At 39.6% G+C, this 27,357-nt stretch overlaps 1 protein-coding gene across 1 annotated transcript in view; it reads left to right on the top strand.

Annotated features, from left to right (window-relative positions):
- The window catches only part of HECW1 (HECT, C2 and WW domain containing E3 ubiquitin protein ligase 1), a 186,562-nt gene extending 176,154 nt beyond the window's left edge, over positions 1 to 10,408 (top strand). The window contains exon 25 of the mRNA XM_065939400.1: positions 6,489 to 10,408. Coding sequence (XP_065795472.1) covers positions 6,489 to 6,600 — 112 coding nt within the window. The 3' untranslated portion in view covers positions 6,601 to 10,408. The remainder of the gene's footprint in view (positions 1 to 6,488) is intronic.
- Positions 10,409 to 27,357: the final 16,949 nt, after the last annotated feature.

Below are 27,357 nucleotides of genomic sequence, written 5' to 3'. Positions count from 1 at the left end.
TGACCAAGATTCTTGGACTCTTTAACCTATATAAATTATAGAAAGAGACTAGAAATCTATAGAAAGAGACTAGATGAGAAATTTAGGCAGAGGCTCCTGCTGCAGCATGAAGTGAGAACAAGTAACAGGTCCCTTTGCTCACTCCACCAGGGGGAGTGAGCTAGTCCCTTAAATGGCATGGGGGGTGGGGGCTGATGGGTGGGGTCAGGCTGGAGCAATGGCTTAGGTGGTCTGCCCACCCTCTTGGTAGTACTGTGTGCCGTCCCCCACTTTTGCTCTCAGCACCTCAGAAATGGCAATTGGGTTTTGGCCATTTTGTATCTTATTGTTCATATTCACCCCCCAGCTGCACATATTACAGTTATTTTTAGTTTCTTTGTGTTCTGTTGCTCAAGGAGATGTTCGTCCAGGTGCAAGTATTGACATAAATGGTCCCAGCCTGTCTCACTAGGGCATATCACTTGATACACGGGGATTTGTGTACATATTGTGTTTTTCCACTATGTTTTAAAACATGTGCAGACAAAACCATATGTATCTTGGGTCTCTACAGTGGCTTCTATACAGTAAACTATCGAGGAAATTATTGTGCGATAATGCAGAAAAGGAGGCACTAGAGCTCCAGGCAGTTTAACAACATCGTTTCCCTGTGCTACGAGTTTTCATCCCAACACTTCCTCCATGCTTTCTGTGCCACTTTGGATGGCATATTTTCCTGCTCAGTGAAATAAGGAGCACTAAAGAGTGGCTTCTGTGTAGCTACTAAAGTCATAAACCCCGCTCAGCAAATAGAAGAAAAGATCGATCCACATTACTCTCTTCTACTATGATATTTTTTAATTGTAAGAGAAGATTCATATTTAATTCAGCTCTGTTTCTACTTGGCCTCTGAGATGCTTTGCTAATCCCTTTTGTGGCGGGATTTATTGAACTATAATTTTTATCTAGCTTTCCTAGACTTTATAGCATCCTGGAGATAATTCATGATGAACATAGGAGGCCCAGGAAACAGTACATGCCCAGCTGGTTAATAACAGCCTGAAGCTTTAGGGCGCTTTTCAGCCCTGTCTTCACCCAGTTAGATCAGCAGACCTTCAGTGCTCATTTGCATGGTTCTGCTGACAGCTAAGCCTCCTAAATAAAGTCTGGCAAGAAAATCAGGCTCAAAAGGCAAGATTTCCATTTGTTGAGTTTAATGATAGGTTTGAAGTATGAGGTTCTTTGGAAGCATTTTGCTTTTACTTTAAAGACGTGAGTTTGAGTCACATTTGGTGATATCCTACTCCCAGAGTGAGCACCTCGGTGTGCACGTGGACAGGGATAAGGGAGCTACACAATGCACCTGCCCAGAGGGGCTGAGTCTAGGGAGGACCAGAGCCAGATGATGAGTAGTTACAACCCCAGTTGGAATCAGAGGCGAGCAAAGAAGAGACAGTAAAAGCAGGGATGCTATGAGGTTGTATGACAGGATTACCTGACTGAATTGACAGGAGAAGATGTCACAGAGAAGCTGGCATTCAGATGAGCCATGAGGGGCAAGGAAGGGCAGAGGGGATTCCAGGCTAGAGCAACAGCAAGAGCAAGGCCTGGAGGTGGAAAGGTCAGCTGTGTTCAGGAAGGAGCGCCAAGCAGGCATGGAAGACAAGGTGTCTAACATGACATTTGCAGGGTACATGGTTGAGAGAGCAAGTTTGGTGGGCCACAGAGAGAAGACCCCATTGAGGAGTCTGTACTATTATTTAGGAAGCAGAAGCCGTTGCTTTTGTCACTGAGGTCAGAAATTGAGTTTAATTACATATATGCTCTGGGAAGCTTTGAAATTTGTATTAATCCTATCAACCCACACAGAGAACTAATAGAGTGGGCATCAGCTTATGAAAAGGAAATGGCAGCCCACTCTAGTACTCTTGCCTGGAAAATCCCAGGGACAGAGGAGTCTAACAGGCTACAGTCTATGGGGTCTCAGAAGAGTCAGACGTGACTGTGGAACAAGAACAACACTGACCTTCTGGGCTAAGGCATCCCTAAAAACGTTGCTGTGCTTCGAGCCCCAGAGAGGGTTTCAGGGTCTTCATCCTGGGGCAAAAGGGCCGCAAGAAGTGCTGAGAGGCCTCCAAGAGGACAGTGACAGTGACCCTCTGAGTATGAACCCCCAACTAGTCTCTTGTATCTGCTGAAGATTCAGGAACCTGGAAAGTGTCACCTAGGGTGGAGAGAAAGAAATAGCCTCTGAATTCCTAGAATGGTAGTTCAGAAAGACCTGCCCAGGCCATGGGGCAGGTGGCAAAAGCCCAGGCAAGCAGGAGAGCCAAGCACCCACGGGGCGATCCAGGGCTCTCCAGAGACTGTGAGCCTCAGGCGCACTGCCCGCACTCCGAGGAGAGATGTTCAGGCTGCCTTCTCCTCAGATCTTCCCTCCAGAAAGGCAGCTGGCCTCCTAGATGAGGGAGCCAAATAGCGTCACACAAACCCGTGCTTCAGTCCAAGTCCTCGCCCTCTAGAGTGTGTGGGAGTTAGAACAAAGACTCCGCGGCAAGGTTTATAGTTTTACTGAGCCTGGTGAAGAAACTCCATGCATCACCGTCACTGGAGCATCGGCGGGGTGAGATGGCCACTGGGGCTAAGGGCAAGGAGCTGGCAGCCCAGGGCTCTGAGCAGTCAGCCATAGGGACTCAGAAACTGCACAGTGTGGTGGGAAGATCTGAAGTGGGAAACAAGCCAATTACCAGAAATGTTAGCAAATGTGTTCCTCAGGAGGTCAGACGGTGCGGAAGGTAGATCTAGATCACTGATGGTCACACGTGCTTCACACAGAGAGAGGGTCCCTTTACGCTCCAACCTAGTAAAAGCAGGCATACTCCTGAGTATGTATCTGAAATACTAGTTCTTCAAAACAGTTGGTGCTTAGTCATTAAGTCATGTCTGACTCTTTTGCGAACCCTCGGACTGTAACCCATCAGGCTCCTCTGTCCACGGGGTTTTCCAGGCAAGAATACTGGAGTGGGTTGCCATTTCCTTCTCCAGGGGATCTTCCCGACCCAGGGACTGAGCCCACGTCTCCTGCATTGGCAGGCAGATTCTTTACCCCTGAGCCACTGTACCTCATCTTTATTATCTATAGGTAGTAGTCTCTATTTTCTACCCTGTCCTATTTGTTAAAATAAAATGCCAAACAAAACCTGCAGTTTGAAGAAAAAATCTACCTAAACGGCATGAGATTCAGGGGAGCAGAAATTTTTTATCAAAAATTGAAAAGTAATGATCTAGAATTGGCAATGGGGAGTGAAAAAAGTATTCATCCATCCACAGCTGAGAATGCAGCCAGGTGAACAATGGCTGTCTCCACTCATGAGGGCAAGAATGCTAGGGCTTGTAGGCCAGACCAAGAGACGGGAGAGTTTCCTCACTGTGAAACTGGGAAAGGAAAAGCTTGGAAGGAAAGAAGACTTGGGAGCTGGTCAGGGTGGACACAGCACAGGCAGTTTGGAAATAAAGTAAAGGAGAGGACGAAAGCTTAGGGGGTTACATTTCAAGCATGGACAAGAAAATCAGAATTATGAGTCAGGGGCAGGTGAACTGTACTAAAATTCTAATATGAACATGTTTCACTGCAGGGGTAAACTGAGCCCAAGCCCAGGATGGAGGTGGAGACCTGGTTTTGGCTTACTCTATAGCGATGGTTTACGAGGGTGGAGGCAGGAAAGGTGATTTTGTCTCCCCAGGGGACATTTAGCAATATCTGGAGACATTTTTGGTTTTTGGGTGGGGGTTCTTCTGGCCTCTATCAGGGAGAGACCAAGCATGCTGCTAAACACCTACAAGACACAGGACAGTCCCTCCTAGTGAAAAGTCATCAAGCTCCAAGTATCCTAGAGAGCCCTGCTCTCTAGGCTGACGGGCTACAAAGGAGGCATGAGGGAGCCATTGGGAGTCCCTGTGAGAAACTGACAGCCACTGAGAAATTGTCCAGAAGTCAAGGGAGAGAGATGTCATAGAAAGAGCTGTCAAATGCTTTCAATGAGCTTGGGGAGGTGGGCATAGAGAATGCACCTCTGGATGAGGGAATCAAGAGGTTATTGACAAATTTGGAAAAGAGTAGATTTAGCAGTGATAGAGTGAGAACCTGCCTGGTGACTGAAGCTGTAGTTGGGAAGTGGAAGAGGATGACAAGAAAAGGAGACATGGGGACTTCCCTAGGCATTCTAGTGCTTAAGACTCCAGACTTCCACTGCAGGGGACATGAGTTCGATCCCTGGTCAGGGAAGTAAGGTCCCGAAAGCCAGGTGGTGTGACCAGAAAAGGAAAAAAAAAAGCAAAAAAGACACAACTTAAATAACTGACCTCACAACTGACTATACAGCCAGCTACAGTGGGTAGTGGTGCTGCCCCTTTTTGTTATAATATTTACTCTGAACCAACCTTAAAGTGGTCTCTACTGCAGAGAAGCAAGACTGACTTCAGCCCTACCTTGGTTCACCTTTTGATCAAAAACTTGGAAAATATTGAGGAGACAGGGAGATGAATTATGTAGATGACATGGATTAGAAGTATCACAGATAATACTATGATGGATTACAATCCAAATCCAGCATGATCTCAAAATGCTGGAACCCCAGAATAATACCAAAGAGTGCAGTTTGACCCAGCACAACTGATCGGATCCAATGGAGTTCCAAAATGTCAACTGCACAAATATGAGATGAGGACAGTTCATTTGCCAGCAGGCAGGTGGAAAAAGCCAAGAGTCTGAAGTCCTCACAAGGGGCACACGGTTCCTAAAATCATGATTGCAACTGTGTTTGCATTATTAAGAAACTCTGATGCTTAAATGATGATTCATGGTTTACGAAAGGCACTTGTGTGTACTCTTTTCTCACACCAACCCTCTGATGTGCACGACGCATGTATTATTACCCCATTTTACAAGTGAGAAAGCTGAGGCCCACAAAAATTCATTGACCTTCCCAAGGCTGTAAAACTAGTCAGTGACTGGACTGCGATCAGCATAGAGGTCTTCCAAAGTCTGGTTCTGTGCTCCCTCCATGCCCCACCTTACCCGAGAGCACTGGGTCCAGTGCCCAGGTAATGATGTGCTCAGATCCTTGGTGCTGTCAGGATCACATAGAGGGTAATGAGGATTTAGGAATGTGGAATCCAATTGTGATTGGATAATGTTTATTCATTCTAGATTACTGACTAAGACGTATCAATATCTAAGAGCTAACCAAGGCTATGGATGAATGCAGTGAGAGCAGCTCTTGTTCAGACTAGGTCTTAAAGAGGTGCCGTTTGCTAAAGTTTCAGTTTATTCCCAGAAATTAACTTTTATAGAATCAATCTGATTCGAACTGTTTTGTAAATAGATGATTCTTTTTCTGTATTATTTCCACTCATGAGTGATAGTTAAAATGACCAGATAAAGAAAATCAAGAAGATGCTGTCTGCCTGTATCCTGTCCCTGGCTTTTGGAATTCAGCCCGTTTCAAAAGCACACTTGGCATTTTTCTGTCCCTCTTAACTTAGTCGGGCTTCCCTGGTGGCTCGGTTGGTAAAGAATCTGCCTATAAAGTTGGAGACCCAGTTTCGAGCCCTGGGTTGGGAAGATCCCCTGGAGAAGGGAATGGCTACCCACTCCAGTATTCTTGCCTGGGAAATCCCATGGACAGAGGAGCCTGGGCAGAGGGCTACAGTCCATGGGTCACAAGAATCAGACCTGACTTAGCAACTAAAGCACCACCGCCACCACCAATTTAGTTGGCTAGCAGGGTATAGTCCTGGTCCACATATTGGCACATGGCAGGGGAAGCCATTCTTCATCTAGGCCAGACACTGGCCCACAGAGATGGGCCTATAGGATGATGAACATGACAAAATAAGCAGAATCCAGGGCAAGTGGCTCTAGGATGCTGCTGGCCCCCAAGAAGGAGTATCCCACAAATGCAGCTGTTCTTGGAAATGCAGCATCTTTGCTCCAGGCTACACAAGCCCCACTGTGAACTGTAAAGGAGTCAGACCATCTCCAAGACACACCTGCCTTGATGGAGCTTTGTATCTCAGAGTTCCAGGCTGTCCACTGGCATCTCTAAGTCAATGCACAGGGCTTACAGAAGCCCAGAAATCAGAGTTGGGCAGGGAGACTTGGAAATATGACTCTAATACTAATTATGTTTTCTGCCTCCTTCACTGACTACATCCGGCTTCATCTCTTAATTGTAGAACGTCACTGGTTTGCTAGTACTGTGCTAGTGTAGTGTGGTTTGCTTCCAAATGCAGACTCCCACAGGTCTAGGTATTCTAGTCCCATAACTGTTCTGTTTGCATCTGAAAGGCTGTGGTTCTTTGCAGCACGTGCGTGGTGGTGCTAAAACACAGGTCCACTCCCTTTTGGTTCGCTTTTTGACTCACAGACTCAGACTGATCGCTGAACGAGCCACGCCAGTTGTACCAGTGAAACAAACACCTTGACCAGCCTTTTCTCCCCTATTCAGGGCACACACATGCTTCAATCGACTGGATCTCCCGCCTTATCCCTCGTACTCCATGTTGTATGAGAAGCTGTTAACGGCAGTAGAAGAAACCAGCACCTTTGGACTTGAATGAGAAACTGGCAACTTCCCTGACATTTTCCTGGCCAGTGACATCATCCTTTCCCTTTCCCCGAGTCAACTCTTCTTTGATTTTGGTATTCTGTGATTTTCCTTTTCAAACCAAATCAGGATTGACGAGCTGTGCATGAAGAATTGCCTTCTTCTAAGATCTAACCTTCAGGCTTATCTCCTCTACTTTCAATGAACTGCTAGCCTGTATGCAATATTTAAAAAAACAGCTGTCTCAAGGTCTGTGTATATCTCCACATACCTCCATTACTAACAATGAAGTATGAATGCAAGTTATGCTACACTTGACCAAATGGTAATAAATGTTTACTTCCATTTCTATGATTTAAGGGGAAATTTGAGCATTAAACACTCCAAGCTTTTCTATACCCATGTCTTCTGAGCAGAACCACCATTTTTTTTTTTTTTTTAATAATTTCTAACAACCAACTTCAGAATAGGAGCTGATCAACTGTTTCTTTTCTTCCCATTCTACTTTTCCCTGGGCATCCAATCCATCCAAAAACAGCAGTGGCTAAACCGAAATTTTGATATATTCAACTCATGATTTGTATGTGTCATCGGTCCCATCAGCTGGAACTAGCCTAGACATATGGTGCAAATATCACACTTTCCAACCAACAATAACAGCAAGAAAAACACCTGCTGATGCAATGCGGGGCATCCCAATGGTTGTGGGGATTATGGTTCGACTTGAGTTCAGAGAAGTCTGGGGGTGGGGACACACCCCCTGTGAACACCCACCACCCAGGAAGCACAAACTTGTGCACACATCCAAGAAGGAGATCGCATTATGTAGCATAAGCAACGAGGCTTCTACCCCCATGATGTTGTATAGAAGTGTTGAAGCAAACAGGAGAAAGGGGGAAAGGACATCAGGACGATTTAGAAGGACATACTCAGTTGCTCTGAATACCTGGGTTCTGTACAGTTTTATTTTGCTTTGTTTGATTCACAGGTCTCTTTCCCAAAGGAAAAAAAAAAAATGTCCTGATAATCTCATGACTTCTGTTCAAGCCAAGTAATTACTTGTTTGGCAAACAGACTTTTATTTCAACTTTGATAGCGTTTTTATTTTTCATGTTTACTTTTCAGTTTTCCTTCACCATGGTGTTCAAATTCCTTCACATATGATTGTCCACAGGGACCACACTAAATCAGAAGCTGCAGAGAGCGATGGTGCTTGTTAGGGATCAAGGGCAAAATAATACATCTCCTTCCTCCATAGCAATCCTCCTGGAGCAGAGACCTAACCCCCCAGGGGCACACCGATTTGTGTCAAATAGGGATCCAGTTTCCTTTAGCATTCAGTAAAGAGATGTCTCAGTAAACGTGGTGTTTCAGAATAACAGTTGCAGGCTCCAGAAACAGCCTGACCTCTTGATTACGTTTGGAAGAAACCCAAACATGATGGTCATTTGCTATTTTTCTAATGTTGTTATCCATGTCGTCTGAAATATGTTGTAAAAGAAAGTGTTTTTCTTCACTGGGAAAAGAAATGTTGAAATGTTACATTGTTGTCCTTCAATATATATTAAACAAGGGGAAAATGTGAGAAACATGGGCAAGTTAATTTCATTTGGAACCATGTCTTGTGTTCATGTGGGTTTGTGTCCGGACAATGCATCGATTGTGTTCCCTGCCCTCCATAAGGAAGCATTCCTTTAGTAGGAATTAGAATGCCCAGCACCCCTTGCTGCTGTGACCTGTGGTCCATCAAGGAATATGTATGTTACAGAAATCTGGCCTTCTGTTGTTGTCTACAAAGAATATTTACTGACATTGGATGATGGAATGTGTAAGTTCCATAATGCAGAATCGAAGGGATCTGTATAATTCAGGACACATCTCAGCATCTGGAAAGTCATGGATTCCAGTGGAGCTATTATTTATGAAATCAGGACATAAGGATGATGCAAATCATTTCACCATCCTATATAGAATAGTATCTTTAGTAAAGGGAGCATCTTTCATTTTTAGGACTTGGTGTTAGATATAGGTAAATACTTGTTAATTCAAGCATTCAGTTCTTTTTTTTTAGGACTCATATGTTAGGCTTTGGCAAGAGAGAAAGTTGTTCCAAAATGGAACCTGTTCCCAGGAATCTTCACAATTTACACAAATATCTAATCAAGCTGTTAATAGATTAACTGATGTCTATTCTCCCCAGTACAGAAGGAACAAGGTATCCTAGAAGATATATATAGATAGAAAACTTAGACATGAGTAGTTTTCAACTAATTTCTCCTTATTCCTACTGCCCTGCCCAGTACCATGGTTCAGATATATCCCAGAAGCATTACAGGAACAGTATTTCGTAAGAGTATGAAATTTCGGAAAGAAATACTGGTGTCAGAGTCCCTGAAAGACTGAAGTGTGCTTAGTAGGGTCCCAGTTTCCCTTACAGCCTTGCACAGACTCCCTGAGGAAGGAAGACAAAGACGACAAACAGTTGTTATGGAAAGATCTTTATTTCTCTTTGTTCCAGATTATGTTTCTTTACTTAATATATGTACAACATAATATATATAGATATATATATATATATGTAATTACATGTATAACAAAACAGCTATATGACTCAATTATGCTTTTAATTTTACCATATGGAGGTGCAAACCACCCCAAATCATATAATTCATAATGAGCAAGTTAGAGCTCACCCATTTGTTACCATGTATAATTTATTTTTAAAGTATTTGTTTTCTCCATGGAGGCACATTATAAAATTAATCACTTTTGAACCACGCTTTCCCTAAAACAAGATCTTTTAGAGCTAGTTTTAGTAAGAGTATATTACCTTTAATTGGGGGACCAAAAAAAAGTAAATAAGAGAACACTTATGTGTCAATTTGAAAAATGCTTCAAAAATACTATGAAGTATTATAATAATTTTGTGTATATTCCATTTTATTCTATTATATGAAAATGATAATCTAAAAATAGAAATGGACTCTGCAGAGTCAAGAGAAGTACTATAAAGCTACTGATTTCTTTGTAATTCCTATGTCTATAAGTTGACCGTGGTTGTGAAAGTTTTTTACTACCATCACAATTGTCATTCAAAGAGAAAATTAAGAAAAAGGGGTATACAATTTGTTGGCAGGCTTTGAATATACAGAATCTCGATCTTTTTCTCTTCTAACACACGATCATACGTCATTTAACAGTAAGTGCATTTGTATGACCAGCCCACAAGCTGGACCTTCCAGAACAGTTCTAATGTTAGACCTGTGGCACCATCCGTCCATGTGTCAAATCACGTGTCCCAAATTTGGGTTCAGAAAATTTCTCAGTTGCCACAAATGTTTTCCCAGTCAAGGTAAAACACTTTCAAATGAAAGTAGTTAGAACTTTACATAACAAATGTGGTGCTTTATTATTATTATTATTACTATTATGTACTTCAGTGTTCATTCTTAAAACTACTGCAATACTATATCATCAAAGTCCAGGATAGATGTTCCAACCATCATAAGGTCCAAAAGAGAACGTGTTATTTTCCTGTTAGTGACATGTAGTCCCTTTGTTCTAGTAGAAAAAAAAAAAGGTGCCTAGAGGTAGTATTTAGAGTAAATATTGTTCCATTAGCCTCCTTCCTGCAGCTTCCAATTTACCTAAAGAAATGTCTATAATGATTTTGTTCAAGTCTTTGTTCTAGACAATAGCAGGAGAAGTCCTTGTTCTTGGGCTGATTTTGCTTCCATCGACAAGAGAAATGTCACATAATACTCAGGCCGAGCTTTCTCTTCCATCCTACCACCTTCAAGGAATGTCAATAAACACTTTGGTATGGCATTGTGTGTGCTCCTTATTGCAAACGGAAGGCTAGGGTCATGCACAGAAATTGGTATCACGCCTCTGCTCTCGTTGAGTATAGGCGATAAAACAACACAGAAGACTACCAGCTGCTATGGTAAGTACCCCCCTGGGAAAATTATTTATCAAACAAGCATAATAATACGCTCACAAGCGCAGGTTTTGTAACAAATTCCTGGTGTATGCCATTTAGAATGGCACACAAAGAGTGAAATTAACGAGTGACCTTTCTGTCGAACCAGGCATCCACTGGCTTATTGATTCCCTACCTGTTGAGATGCTTCTACCAAAGCTTCAGGCCACAGCCTGATACCTGGTGTGACCCCAGGACAAAGTTTAGCCGTAGACAAAAATGTTGTGTCCAGTGGCATATACCATGACTCCCAATACCACAGTGATGTTCTCTTTTTATCTCCTTCCAAATTTCTAAAAGAAAACCATGTGACTCTCACTGGGTGGTCAGAAGTTGATTTATTCTTTGAGGAAAATATATTTTATTCTTAGAAAAAAGTATGGGTAGAATTAAGAAAAGGAAAATCCTGAGAGATCTCGTATTGTTTTTATACACATGCTGGGTTTATGTTAGACTCATTCCAACTTTTCTCTTAAGAAATAAGAGAAAATAACTTTTCTCTTAAGAAAAAAAATTAGCCTAGACCATCATTGACAAAGAGGGGTAGATGATATTATTTTGTGTTTCAATCTTACCATTATTCTGAAATCAAGATTAAATTTCAGCTCTCCTGATTTCTATGACCATACCTTTCCAGTACACTGTGCTGATAATTCATTAATTATATACTGAAAAAAAAAACAACAACCAAAAACCTTGACACACAAAGCTTATACTCAAGATATGGTTTAAATATAGAGGACTCTTCTCTAACAGAATAAATGGAGTTACAAAAAGTTAGTATCACCTTTATCAGTGTGGTAGGAATCACGTTTATAGCTTGGGGACAGACACTTAGATACTTTCATCTGTCTAGTTTATCTTGGAAACAAGGAATAGAGACCAGGAGAGGTGATCTGCTCAAGCCACTAAGCTTTATCTTGGGAACAGAAGTTATGCCCTGTCACAAAATATCCCTTGGGGTCCTGGGCTTCTGAAGCTAGCATAACTCTTCAGAAGTTTGCCAGGAAAATAGAAGAAACAGAAACAAAATCTACCATAGTGGATGTCAGGCAGGAATCCACAGCCAGTGAGTATTCACCTGCTGTATGAGTCTGCTGGGGCTGCTATAACAGGATTACAGCCGAGTGGCTTAAACATGGTTAGAAGTCCAAGAGCAAGGTGATGCTGGGGTGGTTCCTTCTGAGGCTGAGAGAGAGATTTTGTCCCATCCCTCTCTTCCAGATTCCGGTGGTTTGCTGGCACGCTTTGTGTTCCTTGGCTTGGAGATCTCTGCCTTCATCCTCGGGTGATGTTCTCCCCTTCTGTGTGTTTGTGTGTGTGTGTGTGTCTGTGTTTTAATTTCCCTTTTATATAAGGACATCAGCCATATTAGCTTACAGCCCACCCTGTGATCTCATTTTTTAAACTTGATTACGTTTATAAAGACCCTAACTCCAAATAAGGTCACATTCTGAGGTACCAGAAGTTAGGACCCCAGTCCTAACTTTGGAGGATGCAATTCAATCTATGCCATCCTCCTTCCTGCCACATTAATTGCTGTCATCAGTCCCAACAGTAATAGTAATAATAAATAAAGACTAGCATATTTAGAACCATGTGATTCACCATCAATTTACTAAAGGCTTTTTAATTGCAATGATAATCATGGAAGAAACAAAATTGTTACCTATAAATTACTACTATTTAAAATAGTTTAATCAACTGTATTTCAGTTTAAAATTTTTTAATAAAAATGAGTGATTAAATTCTATTGGTCCCTTGTAGCTAAATACTTATTGTTTTTGCTTTTCACAGAAGTAAACATTAAAACATTTTTATGGCCATTTTTGCAGTATTTAAATAGAAGTACCTTATCTGTAATATAAAATAAAATAGCTTAATATAGTAAATCAATGATTAATATTACTGAAAATTCCCTGGTGGTCCAGTGGTTAGGACTCTGTACTTTCACTGCTGAGGGCCTGAATTCAGTCCCTGGTTGGGGAACTAAGATCCTACAAGCTGCAAGATGTGGCCAATAATTAAATAAACATCAAATACCCACTTTTTTAAAGAAAATTAATATCATAGTATTTGTTTAATCAATGGACTATGAAGATGACTGGGATCACAATAAATTTTTCACTACTTAAAAAAAAAAACCCAACTGGTACTTTTCATGTATTATCCTAGCTATAGTATAGGATCCTATAATATCCTAGCTTTTCATATTATTATCCTAGTAAATGTATAGCCAAGATTTGAACAAGAAGCCTGACTTCCGAGCCTAAGTACTCAGCCACCCATACCCATTGCCTTCATTCCTTTAAGTATTTTTAAAATACTTATTACACCCTGGGCTCTGCTCTCAGGAGTCTTTGCCCTCAGGGAGTCCATGGTCCAGCCTATGACACTGCATTCTTCCCCTTTGTTTGAAATTTGGCCCCTGTTTTTAATATGCACAGCCCCTCACCCACTCACCACCCCAGCTCTTGTGTAAGAAGTGATGTCATTGTAAAATAATGATAATTAATAAGCAAAATGCTATGGGGAAAGTGAACAGGGGCCATTGGCTGTTTTCTGCTGGAGAGAAAAGACAGACAAAGATGTGTTTATAATTGAGACAAGATTTGAGCATGTATAAAATTGGGAAAAGTGACTTAAATTTATCACCAAGAGGGAAACATGTTGTTTTTTACTGAAACAGTAAACAGAGAAGGACCTAGAAGTGAGTAAATCAGCCTTAAAACCTTCTCATCTTGAAGACCTGGGAGAACGTAGATACAAAGACATTTTTTTTAAGTGTCTAGAACCTCTGAGTGTCGAAACTTCTTTCATTAGGCATCTCCCAGGATGCCCAAGAACTTGTATTTCTTTTCATTTTATTCCAAGGAGTGTACATTACAGTTTTCTTTTTGCCATTATAGTTATGTAATTTCTATTTTCTTTTTTGTGTTGAAGTATAGTTGATTTACAATATTGTGCTACCTCTTACTTTTTAAATGTGTTAAAAGTTGGGTCACGACTTTTACCCAAACTTTTATATTTGTCCATGAAAAAAGCTTCTCTTCTTTCAAGCTGATTCAGTACAATAGGGAGTGTCGTTTTCTAAGATTATAGCAGATCTCATAAAGTGGGCTCAATTCCTCACTTATAGCCACAGCCTTTACTACACCTATAACTCAACTATCACCTCCTGCAGGGAGACAAGCATTCTAAATTCTAACCCACCTGTTTTGGCCAGCTTACTGCAAACAGAGGCTTATACAGCACTTGCAGAATTAAGCTTGACCTCTCTTTTTCTTTCTTGCTGCTCTCCTGTCCTGAGGAGTGTACGCCTGGTATAAGAGGAGAGTAAGAGACACAGGGAGCACAGCTGAGACCAGGCTAGACAACCAACAGCCAGTCAATCCCCAGGTATTTGGGCAAACTCAGCCAAGATCATGAAAGCCACCCAGCCAAACTCCAGCTGAGACATGATTATATGCCAGTGGTATTTTATGATTGTTGTACGTCATTATGATGGCAATAGATAACTAATTCAAAGATCATTAGGCATCCTTTCTTCACTGGGATAACTTTTGAAACCAAGTACTGAAAGTTTAGTTTAACCTTTCGAGTGAGTCCACTATGCCTGGTGGCCACTGTTTAATTCAAATTAATAATGATGCTGAAGTGAGAAGAGAAATCAGCAGGTTTATATGAGCTCATCAACAAAAAAATATAAAAAATGTGAGGAACTCCACAGCCAGATAGAACAAAAAAGGAGAACTTAAAATGATATTGCAATCTAAAAGGTGTTAAGTAATTACTTCTAAATGTTCAGACAGACTGAGAAAGCATAGAATATATAAATCAGGACAGAAAATCATAAACTTTGAGAAGCCAGGTAAGAAAAGAACAATACTGTGCCTTTTTCTGTTTTTTTTTTTTTTTTTAATTCTTTAAGCATTTAACTTATAGGAAAATGTGCATCACCTCACAATATTTGATAGATATTGCTTCTAAACTAAGTGAATCTATATTTTTCATATGTTTATAAAATGTAGTTTTGTCATAATTGTATGATAAAAGCAAATATTGCTCAGTTGATGTTTTAAAAGTATTTATTTATTTGGTTGCGCTGGGTCTTAGTTGCAGCACGTGGGATCTAGTTCTCTGATCAAGGGTCGAACCTGGGCCCCCTGTGTTGGGAGTGAGGAGTCTTAGCCACTGGACCACCAGGGAAATCCCAGTTGATTTTTATTTTGTGGATTAAACTATTAGGTTGAGATAAGAACTCTGAACTTCTACCCTGAGAATGCTGAGCCCCAAAAAGTTGATGTGTAAGTGCTTAGTCAATGTCATTCAAATCTGTTTTTGCTATAAGAAGTAGAGTTTGTTTTCCTTGGTATAGAAACATACACACACACATAAATGTGATTTGATTTGTTAATTATTGTTATTTGTTTTGGTTCATTTTAGAAATAATTTATAAATCAAAATTCTTTGAATTTGTAATTCAGTAAGCTTCATTTATTTTGAGTGTGTATTATGAATATGTAAGTTAATGACAGTTGGGTCTCCTTGGTGGCTTATTTATTTTACAAATATGTAATGACCTTCTTACTCCCCAACAATATTTACCTGCAGTTTTGTTCTCTTCATTTTTAAGAGTTCTTAAGGATTTTATGGATAATCCATATCCTACCTGTTGTGTGGATACCCATAAAATCTTTTATCCAGAAAATATGCGTTCTTCCCAAGTACAAAAGACTGTTCCTAAATAAAGACTACAAACAACTCAATGAATGCCAAAGAAGTTATACTCCTACATTCTTCAAACACAGTGCAATGCAATTAGAAGACAATAGTTTTAAAAGTTATTTATTATAGGATAATAAAAAAAAAGACTAGATAGCCACAAATCATGGATATCACTAAAATATCTCTTATATTTTATATCCAACTGGTTCATGAATATCTCTATTCAGTGGACAGATAAACAGATCAAATTGTATCAGTTAAGGTTTTAATCAGGGAAGCAGTCACTCTGAGTGATGCAGAATAAGGACTTTATTATAGGGATGGACCTTACATAGCTCTTAGAGCTGGTAAATAAATCTCTGGAAGCTTTTACAGTCAATGGTTGGTCTGAATCAGGAAGAGAAGCCAGATCTGCAGCAGGGGAGGAAAAGGAAGCTCGCAGGGATGAACTGAAACCCGTGACAACAAACTGGAAGCCACATCAAGAACACTGGTCCTTGGCAAAAGTAATAGCCCCTCTCGTGATGGAATTACACACACACCTGATCCAAGACTCAGAGAAACGGCAGAAAGATTCCATCTCTCAAGCTCTTCATCTAATCCACCAGCAATTCCAGCTGGAACTACCTGGAAAGAATTTCCATTTCTTTTCACCAGTTCCGTTGCCACCTCCCTTAGTCCAGGCCACAGTGATTTCCCTTTTGTATTATTGTCATAGTCTCCTAGCTGGCCTTTCTGGATCCAGTTCAGCACCCTGCAGTCTATTCTCCACACTGTAGCCAGAATAAGTCTTATAAAACATGTGTTAGATCACATCACTCTCCAGTTCAAGTCCTCCAGTGGTTTCTCATCAGTATATAAATGCCTACATGATATGCCTCTGGCTACCTTGCTTACCTCTTACCTCTCTCTCCCAGCCACACACCCAAACATGTTTTCACCTGAGAGCCTTTGCAGTCATGATTTGCTCTGCTTGAAATGCTCTTCTCCTTCATGTCTGCAAGTTTCTCTTTCTCTCTCCATTAGGTCTCTCCACATCTGTCATCTTCTCAGAGAGACTTTTATACTCAACATTTCTGAAGCACAGTCCCCAATCCCTCCCAATTTCATTTTCTTGTTTCATGTTCTTTTCATACTTCTCTCAACCTTATATCTCTATCTGTTTATTGTATCTCCTCCATAAGAATGGAAGCTCCAGGAAAACTTCTTTTGCTTACCCTTATAGCACCAAAGCCTAAAACAGTTCTGGCTAAATATCAATGCAATGAATTCATTTAGTTCATTAATTAATTAATCACTGAGTATTTTATTGAATAAATGAATGAATTCATACAGGCTGTAAAAAATTAATAAGACTTTCAGTTTCCAGTTCCTCATGTAAGGAGCTTATAAGTCATCACTTCATCCTGATGACTCAAAAAAGGCAAAGACAGGCTGAAAATTCAACACTTCTTGAATCCATAAGAGAGAAAAAGACACGAAGTCAACTGTGGCCCCAAGATTGGAAAGACAGTTGGGCAAATATCAGGAGTAGTGACTGATCAGAGCAAAGACTCAGAAATTGCCACAGAAGCCAGTGCTGGAGAAGGAAACTCAATGTGAACAAGTCTGAGAGTGAAAAACTCCAGGAGGATTTAGTCATAGGGAGGTCCCCACCGTCTTGGGAGACTTCCTTCCAGGAGTTTAACCAGGTTCCCACAGTAATTATCAGAGAAAAATACCCTCAAGCTTCTGGCAGGGGGAGGGGGAAAGGAACCATTTTGAAACATGCCAGAGCACTTTGTTCTTTTTAACAAGTCCAGCCTACAGGGGAACCTAGCCAAACAGACCCTAACCCATTGGGGTATTACCAGAGCCTAACTGACTTCAGAAGAGGGAAATAGCAAACTCCAGCACACTTTCCCACTTAAGGAGGGAGAAAAAACCTGAGCAACACTTGTGAAGTTCACAGTCCAGAGGCAAAGGCTCAATAAAAGACTGAGACGGATCATGGGCCTGTAGAATGCTTCCCCTCCCCACAGACCATCGTATGACTAAAGGCCCATTTACAGCACTTCCTTCTACACAGCAGCTCATTTCTTGTTATCAAGAAAAACATTATTAGGCATACCAAAAGGAAAACAACAGCAACACTATTTGAAGAGACAAAGCAAGCATTAGAACCAGACATAGCAAGGGTGTTGAAATTACCAGAATGGGAATTTTAAAAAACTATGATTATTATACTAAGGGTCTATGGATAAAATAAACAACACACAAGAACAGATGGGCAGTGTGAGAAGAGAGTAGAATTCCTAAGAATGAGAAAGAAATGCTGAGAAAGATAAAACACAATGTAATAGGAACGAGGAATGTCTTTTTATGGGCTTATTAGTAGACATGGCTGAGGGAAGAATCTCTGAAATTGAGGATCTTTCAGTAGTAACCCTGAAAACTGAAAAACAAAAAGAACAAAGACCATAAAACACTAAACAATATCCAAGATCTTTGGGACAACTCAAAAAGATGTAATGTGTATGTAATAGGAATACCAGAAAGAGAAGGGAAAAAGCAACAGAAGACATACGTGAAACAGCTATGACTGAAAATTTCCCCTAATTTCATATCAGTCCAAACCACAGATCCAGGAGGTTCAGAGAACCAAAGCAGGGGGAAAAAAAAATACGCTTAGGCATATTATTTTGAAATTACATAAAATCAAAGATAAAAGAAAAGATCCCGTAGCCTAGGAGGGGTGGGAGGACACCTTACCTATAGAGGAACAAAGATAGTAATTATGTCCAACTTCTCCTCAGAAATTAAGAGAGTAGAGTGAAATGTCTGAAGGGTTGAGAGAAAAAAATCCACTAACCTAGAATTCTGTACACTGCAAATTACCCTTCAAAAGTGAGAGGGGGACTTCTCTGGTGGTCCAGTGGTTAAGACTACACCTTCCAACACAGAAGGTGTGTTTTCACTCCCTCACTGGGGAACGAAGATCCCTCGTGCCACAGGGTGAGGTCAAAGAAAAAGAAAAAAATGAAGCAGGAAAAAAAATTCTCAGAGAAAAACAGGGAATTTATCACCGGTAGACTGCTGTGAAAGAAATGTTAAATGAAATACTTTAGATGAAAGGAAAATAATATAGGTCAGGAACTCAGAACTATATAAAGACAGGACAAATAAATGAATGAAGGGCGAATAAGTGAAAGTTACAACCAGGTCCACAGAGGAACAGGGCTGCTCCTGCTTCGCAGCTGGGACCTCAGTCACCAGGCCTGCCAGCCTGCACCAGCCTGCCTTATCAAGGTGGTCCTGCTTAGACTTGGGCTGCGCTGAGGTCTCACAGCCTCCTTCCTAGATCCTGGGAAATGTGGGCTGGGAACCTTCCACTCCACCATATTGTTAACATCACCAATACCACACTATCTTGATTATCGTCACTTTTAACAGTTTAAGTCTTAAAACTGGGCAGTGTCAGTCCTTGACTTTGTTGCTTTCCTGCAATATTGTGTTAGCTATTTGCAGTCTTTTGCTTCTCCATATGAACGTTAAATCTGTTAGTTTGTCAATGTCCACAAGAATATTTATTGGGATGATTTTTATTGGGATTATGTTTTTATCTACAGATCAAGATGATGTATTTTGAGGCCTCGAGAAAGTACAGGTAAATTTTTTTAAACACTGCCTAGAATACCTTAGGGATTTAATAAATGTTATTTCTGGCTAAACAACCTTATCTGCATAGGAAACAGAATTTAGGAATGAAAGCATTCCTATGTCGAGCCAGTTCACAACAATTACTTCTGTGTTTCCAGAGTCTTTGCAGACTATAAAAGGCTGATCTTGACTTTCATTTCCCAAGAGGAGATCATCAGAAATTATTTTGTAAGCATGCTAATTAATCTAATTAATCTTGTTTTCTAATCTGTGTCCTCAGACCTCAGAATTGTAAATTGTAGAAACTAATCCTAGAGTCCATTATATGATTGTCTTTTTCTTTCCTTTTATTTTCTAGAGCTCATGCAGTTATTACCTCTAGGCATCTTATTCATGAGTGTTTAAAGGAGAAGTTAGGAGACAGGATCTAGGCTCCTATGCCACTGATTCTTTCTGAGACGTGGAGGCTCTTTTGAGGATGCTGTTGCCTCTTGCTCAAAGCTTTCCATCAATCTATTATGTGTTTTGCATAATAATAATAATTCAAAACTCCAAACATTGCAGTCAGTAAAATACCAGTTATATTACATTTTCAACCGATCTGAAGTGGATCCACATCTTCTGTCTTGAGCTGACATGTTCCTTTTAGAGTTTACACTATAAAACATAGAATTACAGACAATTTCATTCAGCTCATGAATATATTTCTTTTGCTTTTCATTAGCTTATCTACACCTAATAAGGTGTTTAATTTTCTTTCTTTTCAATTGGTTAACTATTTTATTTTTCAGAGGTTTATTTTATTTTACTTTATTGAAATATAGTTGATTTATAATGTGTCTATTTCTGCTATACAGCAAAGTGATTCAGTTATACATACACATATGTTCTTCATATTCTAAGGTGTTTAATTTTCTTAATCAATGAACACCTCAGAAGTCATATAGAAAGTTTTCATTTGGGAATTAACTTGCCCCTTTACCAATATTTCAAAGCACATTCAATTCCGTTCAGCCACTCAGTTGTGTCTGCCTCTTTGTGACTCCATGGACTGCAGCACATTAGGCTTCCCTGTCTGCCAACAACTCCAGGAGCTTGCTCAAACTCAGGTCCATCGAGTCAATGATGCCGTCCAACCATCTCAACCTCTGTCTTCCCCTTCTCCTCCCGCCTTCAATCTCTCCCAGCATCAGGGTCTTTTCCAAGGAGTCAGTTCTTAGCATCAGGTGGTCAGAGTATTGGAGTTTCAGTTTCAGCATCAGTTCTTCCAATGAATATTCAGGACTGACTTCCTTTAGGATGGACTGGTTGGATCTCCTTGTAGTCCAAGGGACTCTCAAGAGTCTTCTCCAACACCACAGTTCAAAAGCATGAATTCTTCGGTGCTCAGCTTTCTTTATAGTCCAACTTTCACATCCATACATGACTACTGGAAAACCATAGCTTTGACTAGATGGACCTTTGTTGGTAAAGTAATGTCTCTACTTGTTAATATGTTGTCTAGGTTGGTCATAGCTTTTCTTCCAAGGAGCGAGCATCTTTTAATTTCATGGCTGCAATCACCATCTGCAGTGACTTTGGAGCTCCCCAAAAATAACGTCCGTCACCGTTTCCATTGTTTCCCTGCCTATTTGCCATGAAGTGATGGGGCCGGATGCCATGATCTTCATTTTTTGAATGTTGACTTTTAAGTCAGGTTTTCACTCTCCTCTTTCACATTCATCAAGACACTGTTTAGTGCCTCTTGACTTTCTATCATAAGTGTGGTGTTATCTGCATATCTGAGATTACTGGTATTTCTCCTTGCAATCTTGATTCCAACTTCTGCTTCATTCAGCCTGGCATTTTGCATGATGTACTCTGTATATAAGTTAAATAAACAGAGTGACAATATACAGCCTTGACGTACTCCTTTCCCAATTTGGTTATTCAATGTCCAGTTCTCACTGTTGCTTCTTGACCTGCATACAGATTTCTCAGGAGGCAGGTAAAGTGCTCTGGTATTCCCATCTCTTGAAGAATTTTCCAGTTCGTTGTGATCCACACGGTTAAAGGCTTTGGCATAGTCAATAAAGCAGAAGTAGATGTTTTTCTGGAACTCTTGCTTTTTCATGATCCAACGGATGTTGGCAGTCTGATCTCCAGTTCCTCTGCCTTTTCTAAACACAGCTTGAACATCTGGAAGTTCTTGGTTCACGTTTTGTTGAAACGTCACTTGGAGAATTTTGAGCATTACTTTGCTAGCGTGCGAGGTGACTGCAATTTGTGCAGTAGTTTGAAGATTCTTTGGGATTGCCTTTCTTTGGGATTGGAATGAAAACTGACCTTTTCCTGTCCTGTGGACAAGAAAACTGCTGAGTTTTCCAAATTGCTGGCATATTCCATGCAGCACTTTAACAGCATCATCTTTTAGGACTTGAACTAGCTCAGCTGGAATTTCGCTAGCTAATGATTTCATTAGATTTCACAACATTGACCAAACAGCTGTTGAGTGATACTGTGACATTGTGCTTCATTTCTGTTCTCTCAGATCCATGTACTTTCAAATCTCTCAGATCCTCAAATGTGTGTGAGTTTATCTGCTCTCCAAAGTTATCTTATATAATTTATATAACTCTGGCAGAACAACTGTCATTCTCTCAAATGTCAACCTTATTTAGAAAGGCTAAATGGCCAAGGAAAAGAGAGAAGTGATGATCCTGTCAGGTGATTCTTCCTAAACTAAATACTGAAAAATGGTCATTACATTTGACCCAAATGCTATATAATTTTGGCACCAACATGAGAAGTACAAGTCAATCTTTCTTTGATAGGAGGTGTCAAAGGTTATTTATTTGAAATGTTGATCTCAAAGGCATATGCATCCTCAAAGAGCTTAGATCTATAACCTACATGTAATTTCCCAGGCAGTGCTATGGTATTTTAAAAATAACCAAAGTTTAGACATACAACAAGCTTTAATTTGAAGTAGAAGAAAGAGAATGTGACTTAATCCCCCATCACTAGATGAAAAGACAGGGAGCATCCGGGTAGGAATGAACTCTGTTTAAAATAACCATATTTCATGCCTGGATGGCTCAACTATGGAATATTTATTTTAAAAACAAAGCTTAAAATCTTTCACTTAAGTATAGAATCAATATACAACCAACCAAAAGCATTTGGAAAATACAAAATATAAAAGGAAATTACTCACCAATAGATAACTCAAAAAGAATCACTATTTGAGTGTAATAACGTCACCTGTTTCAATGCACTTTAAAAAATATACAGTAGATCTGTATGCAGGTCACGAAGCAACAGTTAGGCTGGACGTGGAACAACAGACTGGTTCCAAATAGGAAAAGGAGTACGTCAAGGCTGTATATTGTCACCCTACTTATTTAACTTATATGCAGAGTACATTATGAGAAATGCTGGGCTGGAGGAAGCACAAGCTGGAATCAAGATTGCTGGGAGAAATATCAATAACCTCAGATATGCAGATGACACCACCCTTATGGCAGAAAGTGAAAAGGAACTAAAGAGCCTCTTGATGAAAGTGAAAGAGGAAAGTGAAAAAGTTGGCTTAAAACTCAACATTCAGAAAACTAAGATCATGGCATCTGGTCCCATCACTTCATGGTGAATAGATGGGAAAACAGTGGAAACAGTGGCTGACTTTATTTTTCTGGGCTCCAAAATCACTGCAGATGGTGATTGCAGCCATGAAATTAAAAGATGTTTACTCCTTGGAAGGAAAGTTATGACCAACCAAGGCAGCATATTAAAAAGCAGAGACATTACTTTGCCAACAAAGGTCTGTCTAGTCAAGGCTGTGGTTTTTCCAGTGGTCACGTATGGATGTGAGAGTTGGACTAGAAAGAAAGTTGAGTGGAGAAGAATTAATGCTTTTGAACTATGGTGTTGGAGAAGACTCTTGAGAGTCCCTTGAACTGCAAGGAGATCCAATCAGTCCATCCTAAAGGCAATCAGTCCTGGGTGTTCATTGGAAGGACTGATGTTGAAGCTGAAACTCCAGTACTTTGGCCACCTGATGGAAAGAGTTGACTCATTGGAAAAGACCCTGATGCTGGGAAAGATTGAGGGAGGGAGGAGAAGGGGACAACAGAGGATGAGATGGTTGGATGGCATCACTGACCCAATGGACATGGGTTTGGGTGGACTCCGGGAGTTGGTGATGGACAGGGAGGCCTGGCCTGGCCTGCTGCGGTTCATGGGGTCGCAAAGAGTCGGACATGACTGAGCGACTGAACTGAACTGAGAAACAATTTTGAATCATTCTTTTTTTATAGCTGTCATTGCAAGACAGCTTTTCAGTTTGCATTCTAAGTATATAATTTTCTATTTTGCTAGAGAGGACAGAGACCATTTATTTCTGTATCTCAGTATGTGTAAAGTGGAACTCCATAAATATTGGTAAATAAATGTGGTTGAATTGAATATGCAACACTCTAAATGTCTCCCTGTAGGAAATAATTAATGAATTGTCATTGCAAGGAGGAGAAGGGGATGACCGAGGATGAGATGGCTGGATGGCGTCACTGACTCGATGGACATGAGTTTGAGCAAGCTCAGGGTACTGATGATGGACAGGGAAGCCTGGCGTGCAGCAGTCCATAGGGTTGCAAAGAGTCCAACACGACTGAGTGACTGAACTGAACTGACTTGCCAGACAGTGCAGTGTTATTCAGTTGAGTTCAGTCAGTCATGTCCGACTCTTTTCGACCCTGTCGACTGCAGCACATCAGGCTTCCCTGTCCATCACCAACTCCCGGAGCTTGCTCAAACTCAGGTCCATCGAGTCAATGATGCCATCCAACCATCTCATCCTCTGTCGTCCCCTTCTCCTCCTGCCTTCAATCTTTCCCAGCATCGGGGTCTTTCCCAAACAGTCAGTTCTTGGCATCAGGTAGTCAAAGTATTGGAGTTTCAGTTTCAGCATCAGTCCTTCCAATGAATATTCAGGACTGATTTCCTTTAGGATGGACTGATTGGATCTCCTTGCAGTTCAAGGGACTCTCAAGAGTCTTCTCCAGCATCACAGTTCAAAAGCATGAATTCTTCAGCACTTTCTTTATTGTCCAACTCTCACATCTCTACATGACTACTGGAAAAACCAAAGCTTTGACTAGATGAATCTTTGTTGGCAAAGTAATGTCTCTGCTTTTTAATAGGCTGTCTAGGTTGGTTGTAACTTTTCTTCCAAGGAGCAAGCATCTTTTAATTTCATGGCTGCAATCAACATCTACAGTGATTTTAGAGCCCAAGAAAATGAAGTCTGTCACTGTTTCCACTGTTTCCCCACCTATTCACCATGAAGTGATGGGACCAGAGGCCATGATCTTAGTTTTCTGAATGCGGAGTTTTAAGCCAACTTTTTCACTCTCCTCTTTCACTTTCATCAAGAGGCTCTTTAGTTCTTCTTTCCTTTCTGCCATAAGGGTGGTGTCATCTGCTTATCTGCTGCTAAGTCATTTCAGTCATGTCCAACTCTGTGCAACCCCATAGATAGCAGCTCACCAGCTCCCCCTTCCCTGGGATTCTCCAGGCAAGAAAACTTGAGTGCATTGCCATTTCCTTCTCCAATGCATGTAAGTGAAAGTGAAGTTGCTCAGTCATGTCCGACTCTTAGCGACCCCATGGACCGCAGCCTACCAGGCTCCTCCGTCCATGGGATTTTCCAGGCAAGAGTACTGGAATGGGGTGCCATTGCCTTCTCTGCTGTATATTTGAGGTTATTGATATTTCTCCCTGCAATCTTGATTCCAGTTTGTGCTTCACCCAGCCCAGTGTTTCTCATGATGTACCCTGCATATAAGTTAAATAAGCAGGATGACAATATACTGCCTTGACATACTCCTTTCCCAGTTTGGAACCAGTCTGTTGTTCCATGTCCAGTTTATTAAATCTCTGTAAAAGTATTGCATAAAGAACTATCAAGTAGATATATCATAATTCATTAATTATTTCCTACAAAGAGATATTTAGAGTGTTGCATATTCAATTCAAGCACATTTATTTATCAATATTTATGGAGTTTCACTTTATACACACTGAGATACAGAAATAAACAGTCTCTGTCCTCTCTAGGAAAATAGAAAATTATACATTTAGAATGTAATTTGATAAAGGTAAGCTCAGGTTGATATGAAAGCAGGTAGGCCAGACTCTATCTTACACCAGTATTAACAGAATCAGGTTAGACACTCTGTAGAAAGTGCTACCTGAGTTCTTGGAAAGGTAGAAAAATACAGATTAGAACAAAAGAAAGAAATAAAAAACATTTATGTGTTTTTCCTTCTGTCTTTCCGTCCATTATCACTAATGATGAGTATTGAATTATGTTAAAACTTTTTGCTAATTTACTGGCAAAAATTGAGCCCCATTGGTTAATTTATATTTCTTTAATTTCTAGCAAATTTGAACATTTGATATGAGTTCACTGTATTTATCCCTTTAAAAATTACTTTTCATTTTCTTGGACCTCTTTCTAACATAGTGTTGCCATACTGCTTATTGGTTTATGTGTTCTTTATATACATAGGGTGTAACTTTTGTTCTAAGTGGATAAATTTAATAAATTCATATCAAATGTTCAAATTTGCTAGAAATCAAAGGAATATAAATTGACTAGTGGGGTTCCATTTTTGCCAGTAAAACTTTTCCCAGTTTGTCTTTCTTTTTGTTTTGTGTATAATTTTTAAAATATATACAAGAATTTTGAATTTTTAGGTAGTCAAATAGTTTCCTTTGAGATTTTCTCCCATGGCTTTAGAAATTATTTTTGCTATAGAAATCAGTTAATTGTTATATACAATTTATTTCCAGATTTTAGTCTCTTTATATTTAAGTAATTTATTTTATAATCAATTTAATTAATGATTTAGAAGATTTTGGACCTATTTCAGTTTTGTAAATAGAATAACTCAAAACTATGCATTCTATTATACTGAGCTGTCTTATTTCATAATATATTTTAGTGTCTATTAGAACAATTCTCATCTTACAAATCTTCTTTTCCAAAATTTTCCTAGCTGTTCACATTTGAAAATTCTTCATAATAAACTTCAGGATAATTTTAATATATTCCAAAATAAATCATTTAGTGATTTATTAGAATTCTGTTAAATATGTTGATTGATTAACAAAGAATTATAGAATCTAAACTCTTCATTGAAAAACATGCTATGTATTCCTTTTATGTGTCCCAGAATAATTATGTTCTACATAGCTATAAAGTAAAATGTATGCTTTATGTTTTTTTGTTAGGGTTGTTTCTGCATGCTTTATTTTTCTCTCTATTGCAAGTAGAAAATTCCCCCTTTATCCTCATTCCTTATATTGTTTTTATGTATGAAAGCTGGTATTTATTTTTATTATATTTAATCACCTTTTTCTAATTTTTAATTTTCTTATTTTTCAGTTGATTCTTCTGGGTATTCTAGAAGTGTCCTTGAACTGTCTATATTCAACAATGCTGCCTTTTCCTTCTTGACCATTTTCACTCTTCCTTTCCAACAAGAACCAGTCTGGTTTTCCTGCGACATAAAGTAGGAGTCACAGGAGCAGGTGTCGTCATTGTACCCCTGACTTCAATTATAATGCTCCTGCAAGTTTTGAGACATGTCTTATTAAGTTTAGGATATTCCTTTTTATTTGAGGTTGCTAAATTTAAAAAAAATTAACCATGAATGGGTATTGAATATTATAAAATATTTTCCAGTATTCATCAAGTTGATGGAATTCCTTTCATCCACTAATCTGAACATGGAGTGAAACACCCTGAATTGTCCTGGGATAAATCTACTCTGATATGATGTATATTTTTATACATTGCTTAAATTAATTTTGCTTGATATTTTTGAGCCCATGTTTTTCCATCGGTTTGAAAATTTCTGTAAAACAGAAGCTTTTATAAAAAATGAAGTATAATTTAAATAATGCATATGTCCATGCAAGTCAGAGTAAAAATAGGCTATTTCATCACCCCAGAAAGTCTTGTTTTGCTCCTTTTCAATCTCCTCCACCCTGAAATCAACCCCTCTTCTGATTTCTATCACCATAAATGAGGTTTCCAAGCATTTGTGATTTTATAGAGCTTTCAGTTGTGGTCTTGGTTGTATGCCAAACCAATGAGTAACGTTTGGCTTCTTGCTTAATTCCACTATGATCATAGAACATAGTACTCTGTAGAACTTCAGTCCTTCGAAATTGTTGAAATGTGCTTTATGATCCAGTACATAATAAATGTTCTCCTTGCACCAAAAGGATGTATAGCCTGCAGTGTTTTACTTACATCGATTATGTTGTTTGTTCATTGTGTTGTTCAAACTGCTAAAAATGTTTCTTTATTTTTTATATGCTTGTCCTATCATATAGAGGAGTGTGTTAAAAATCTCAGGTTCCGATTATATTTAT

Source organism: Muntiacus reevesi, chromosome 6 (genome assembly GCF_963930625.1).
Source record: "Muntiacus reevesi chromosome 6, mMunRee1.1, whole genome shotgun sequence".
In the NCBI taxonomy this organism is placed as follows: Eukaryota; Metazoa; Chordata; class Mammalia; order Artiodactyla; family Cervidae; genus Muntiacus; species Muntiacus reevesi.
This window is presented reverse-complemented; position numbering and strand designations above follow the sequence as displayed.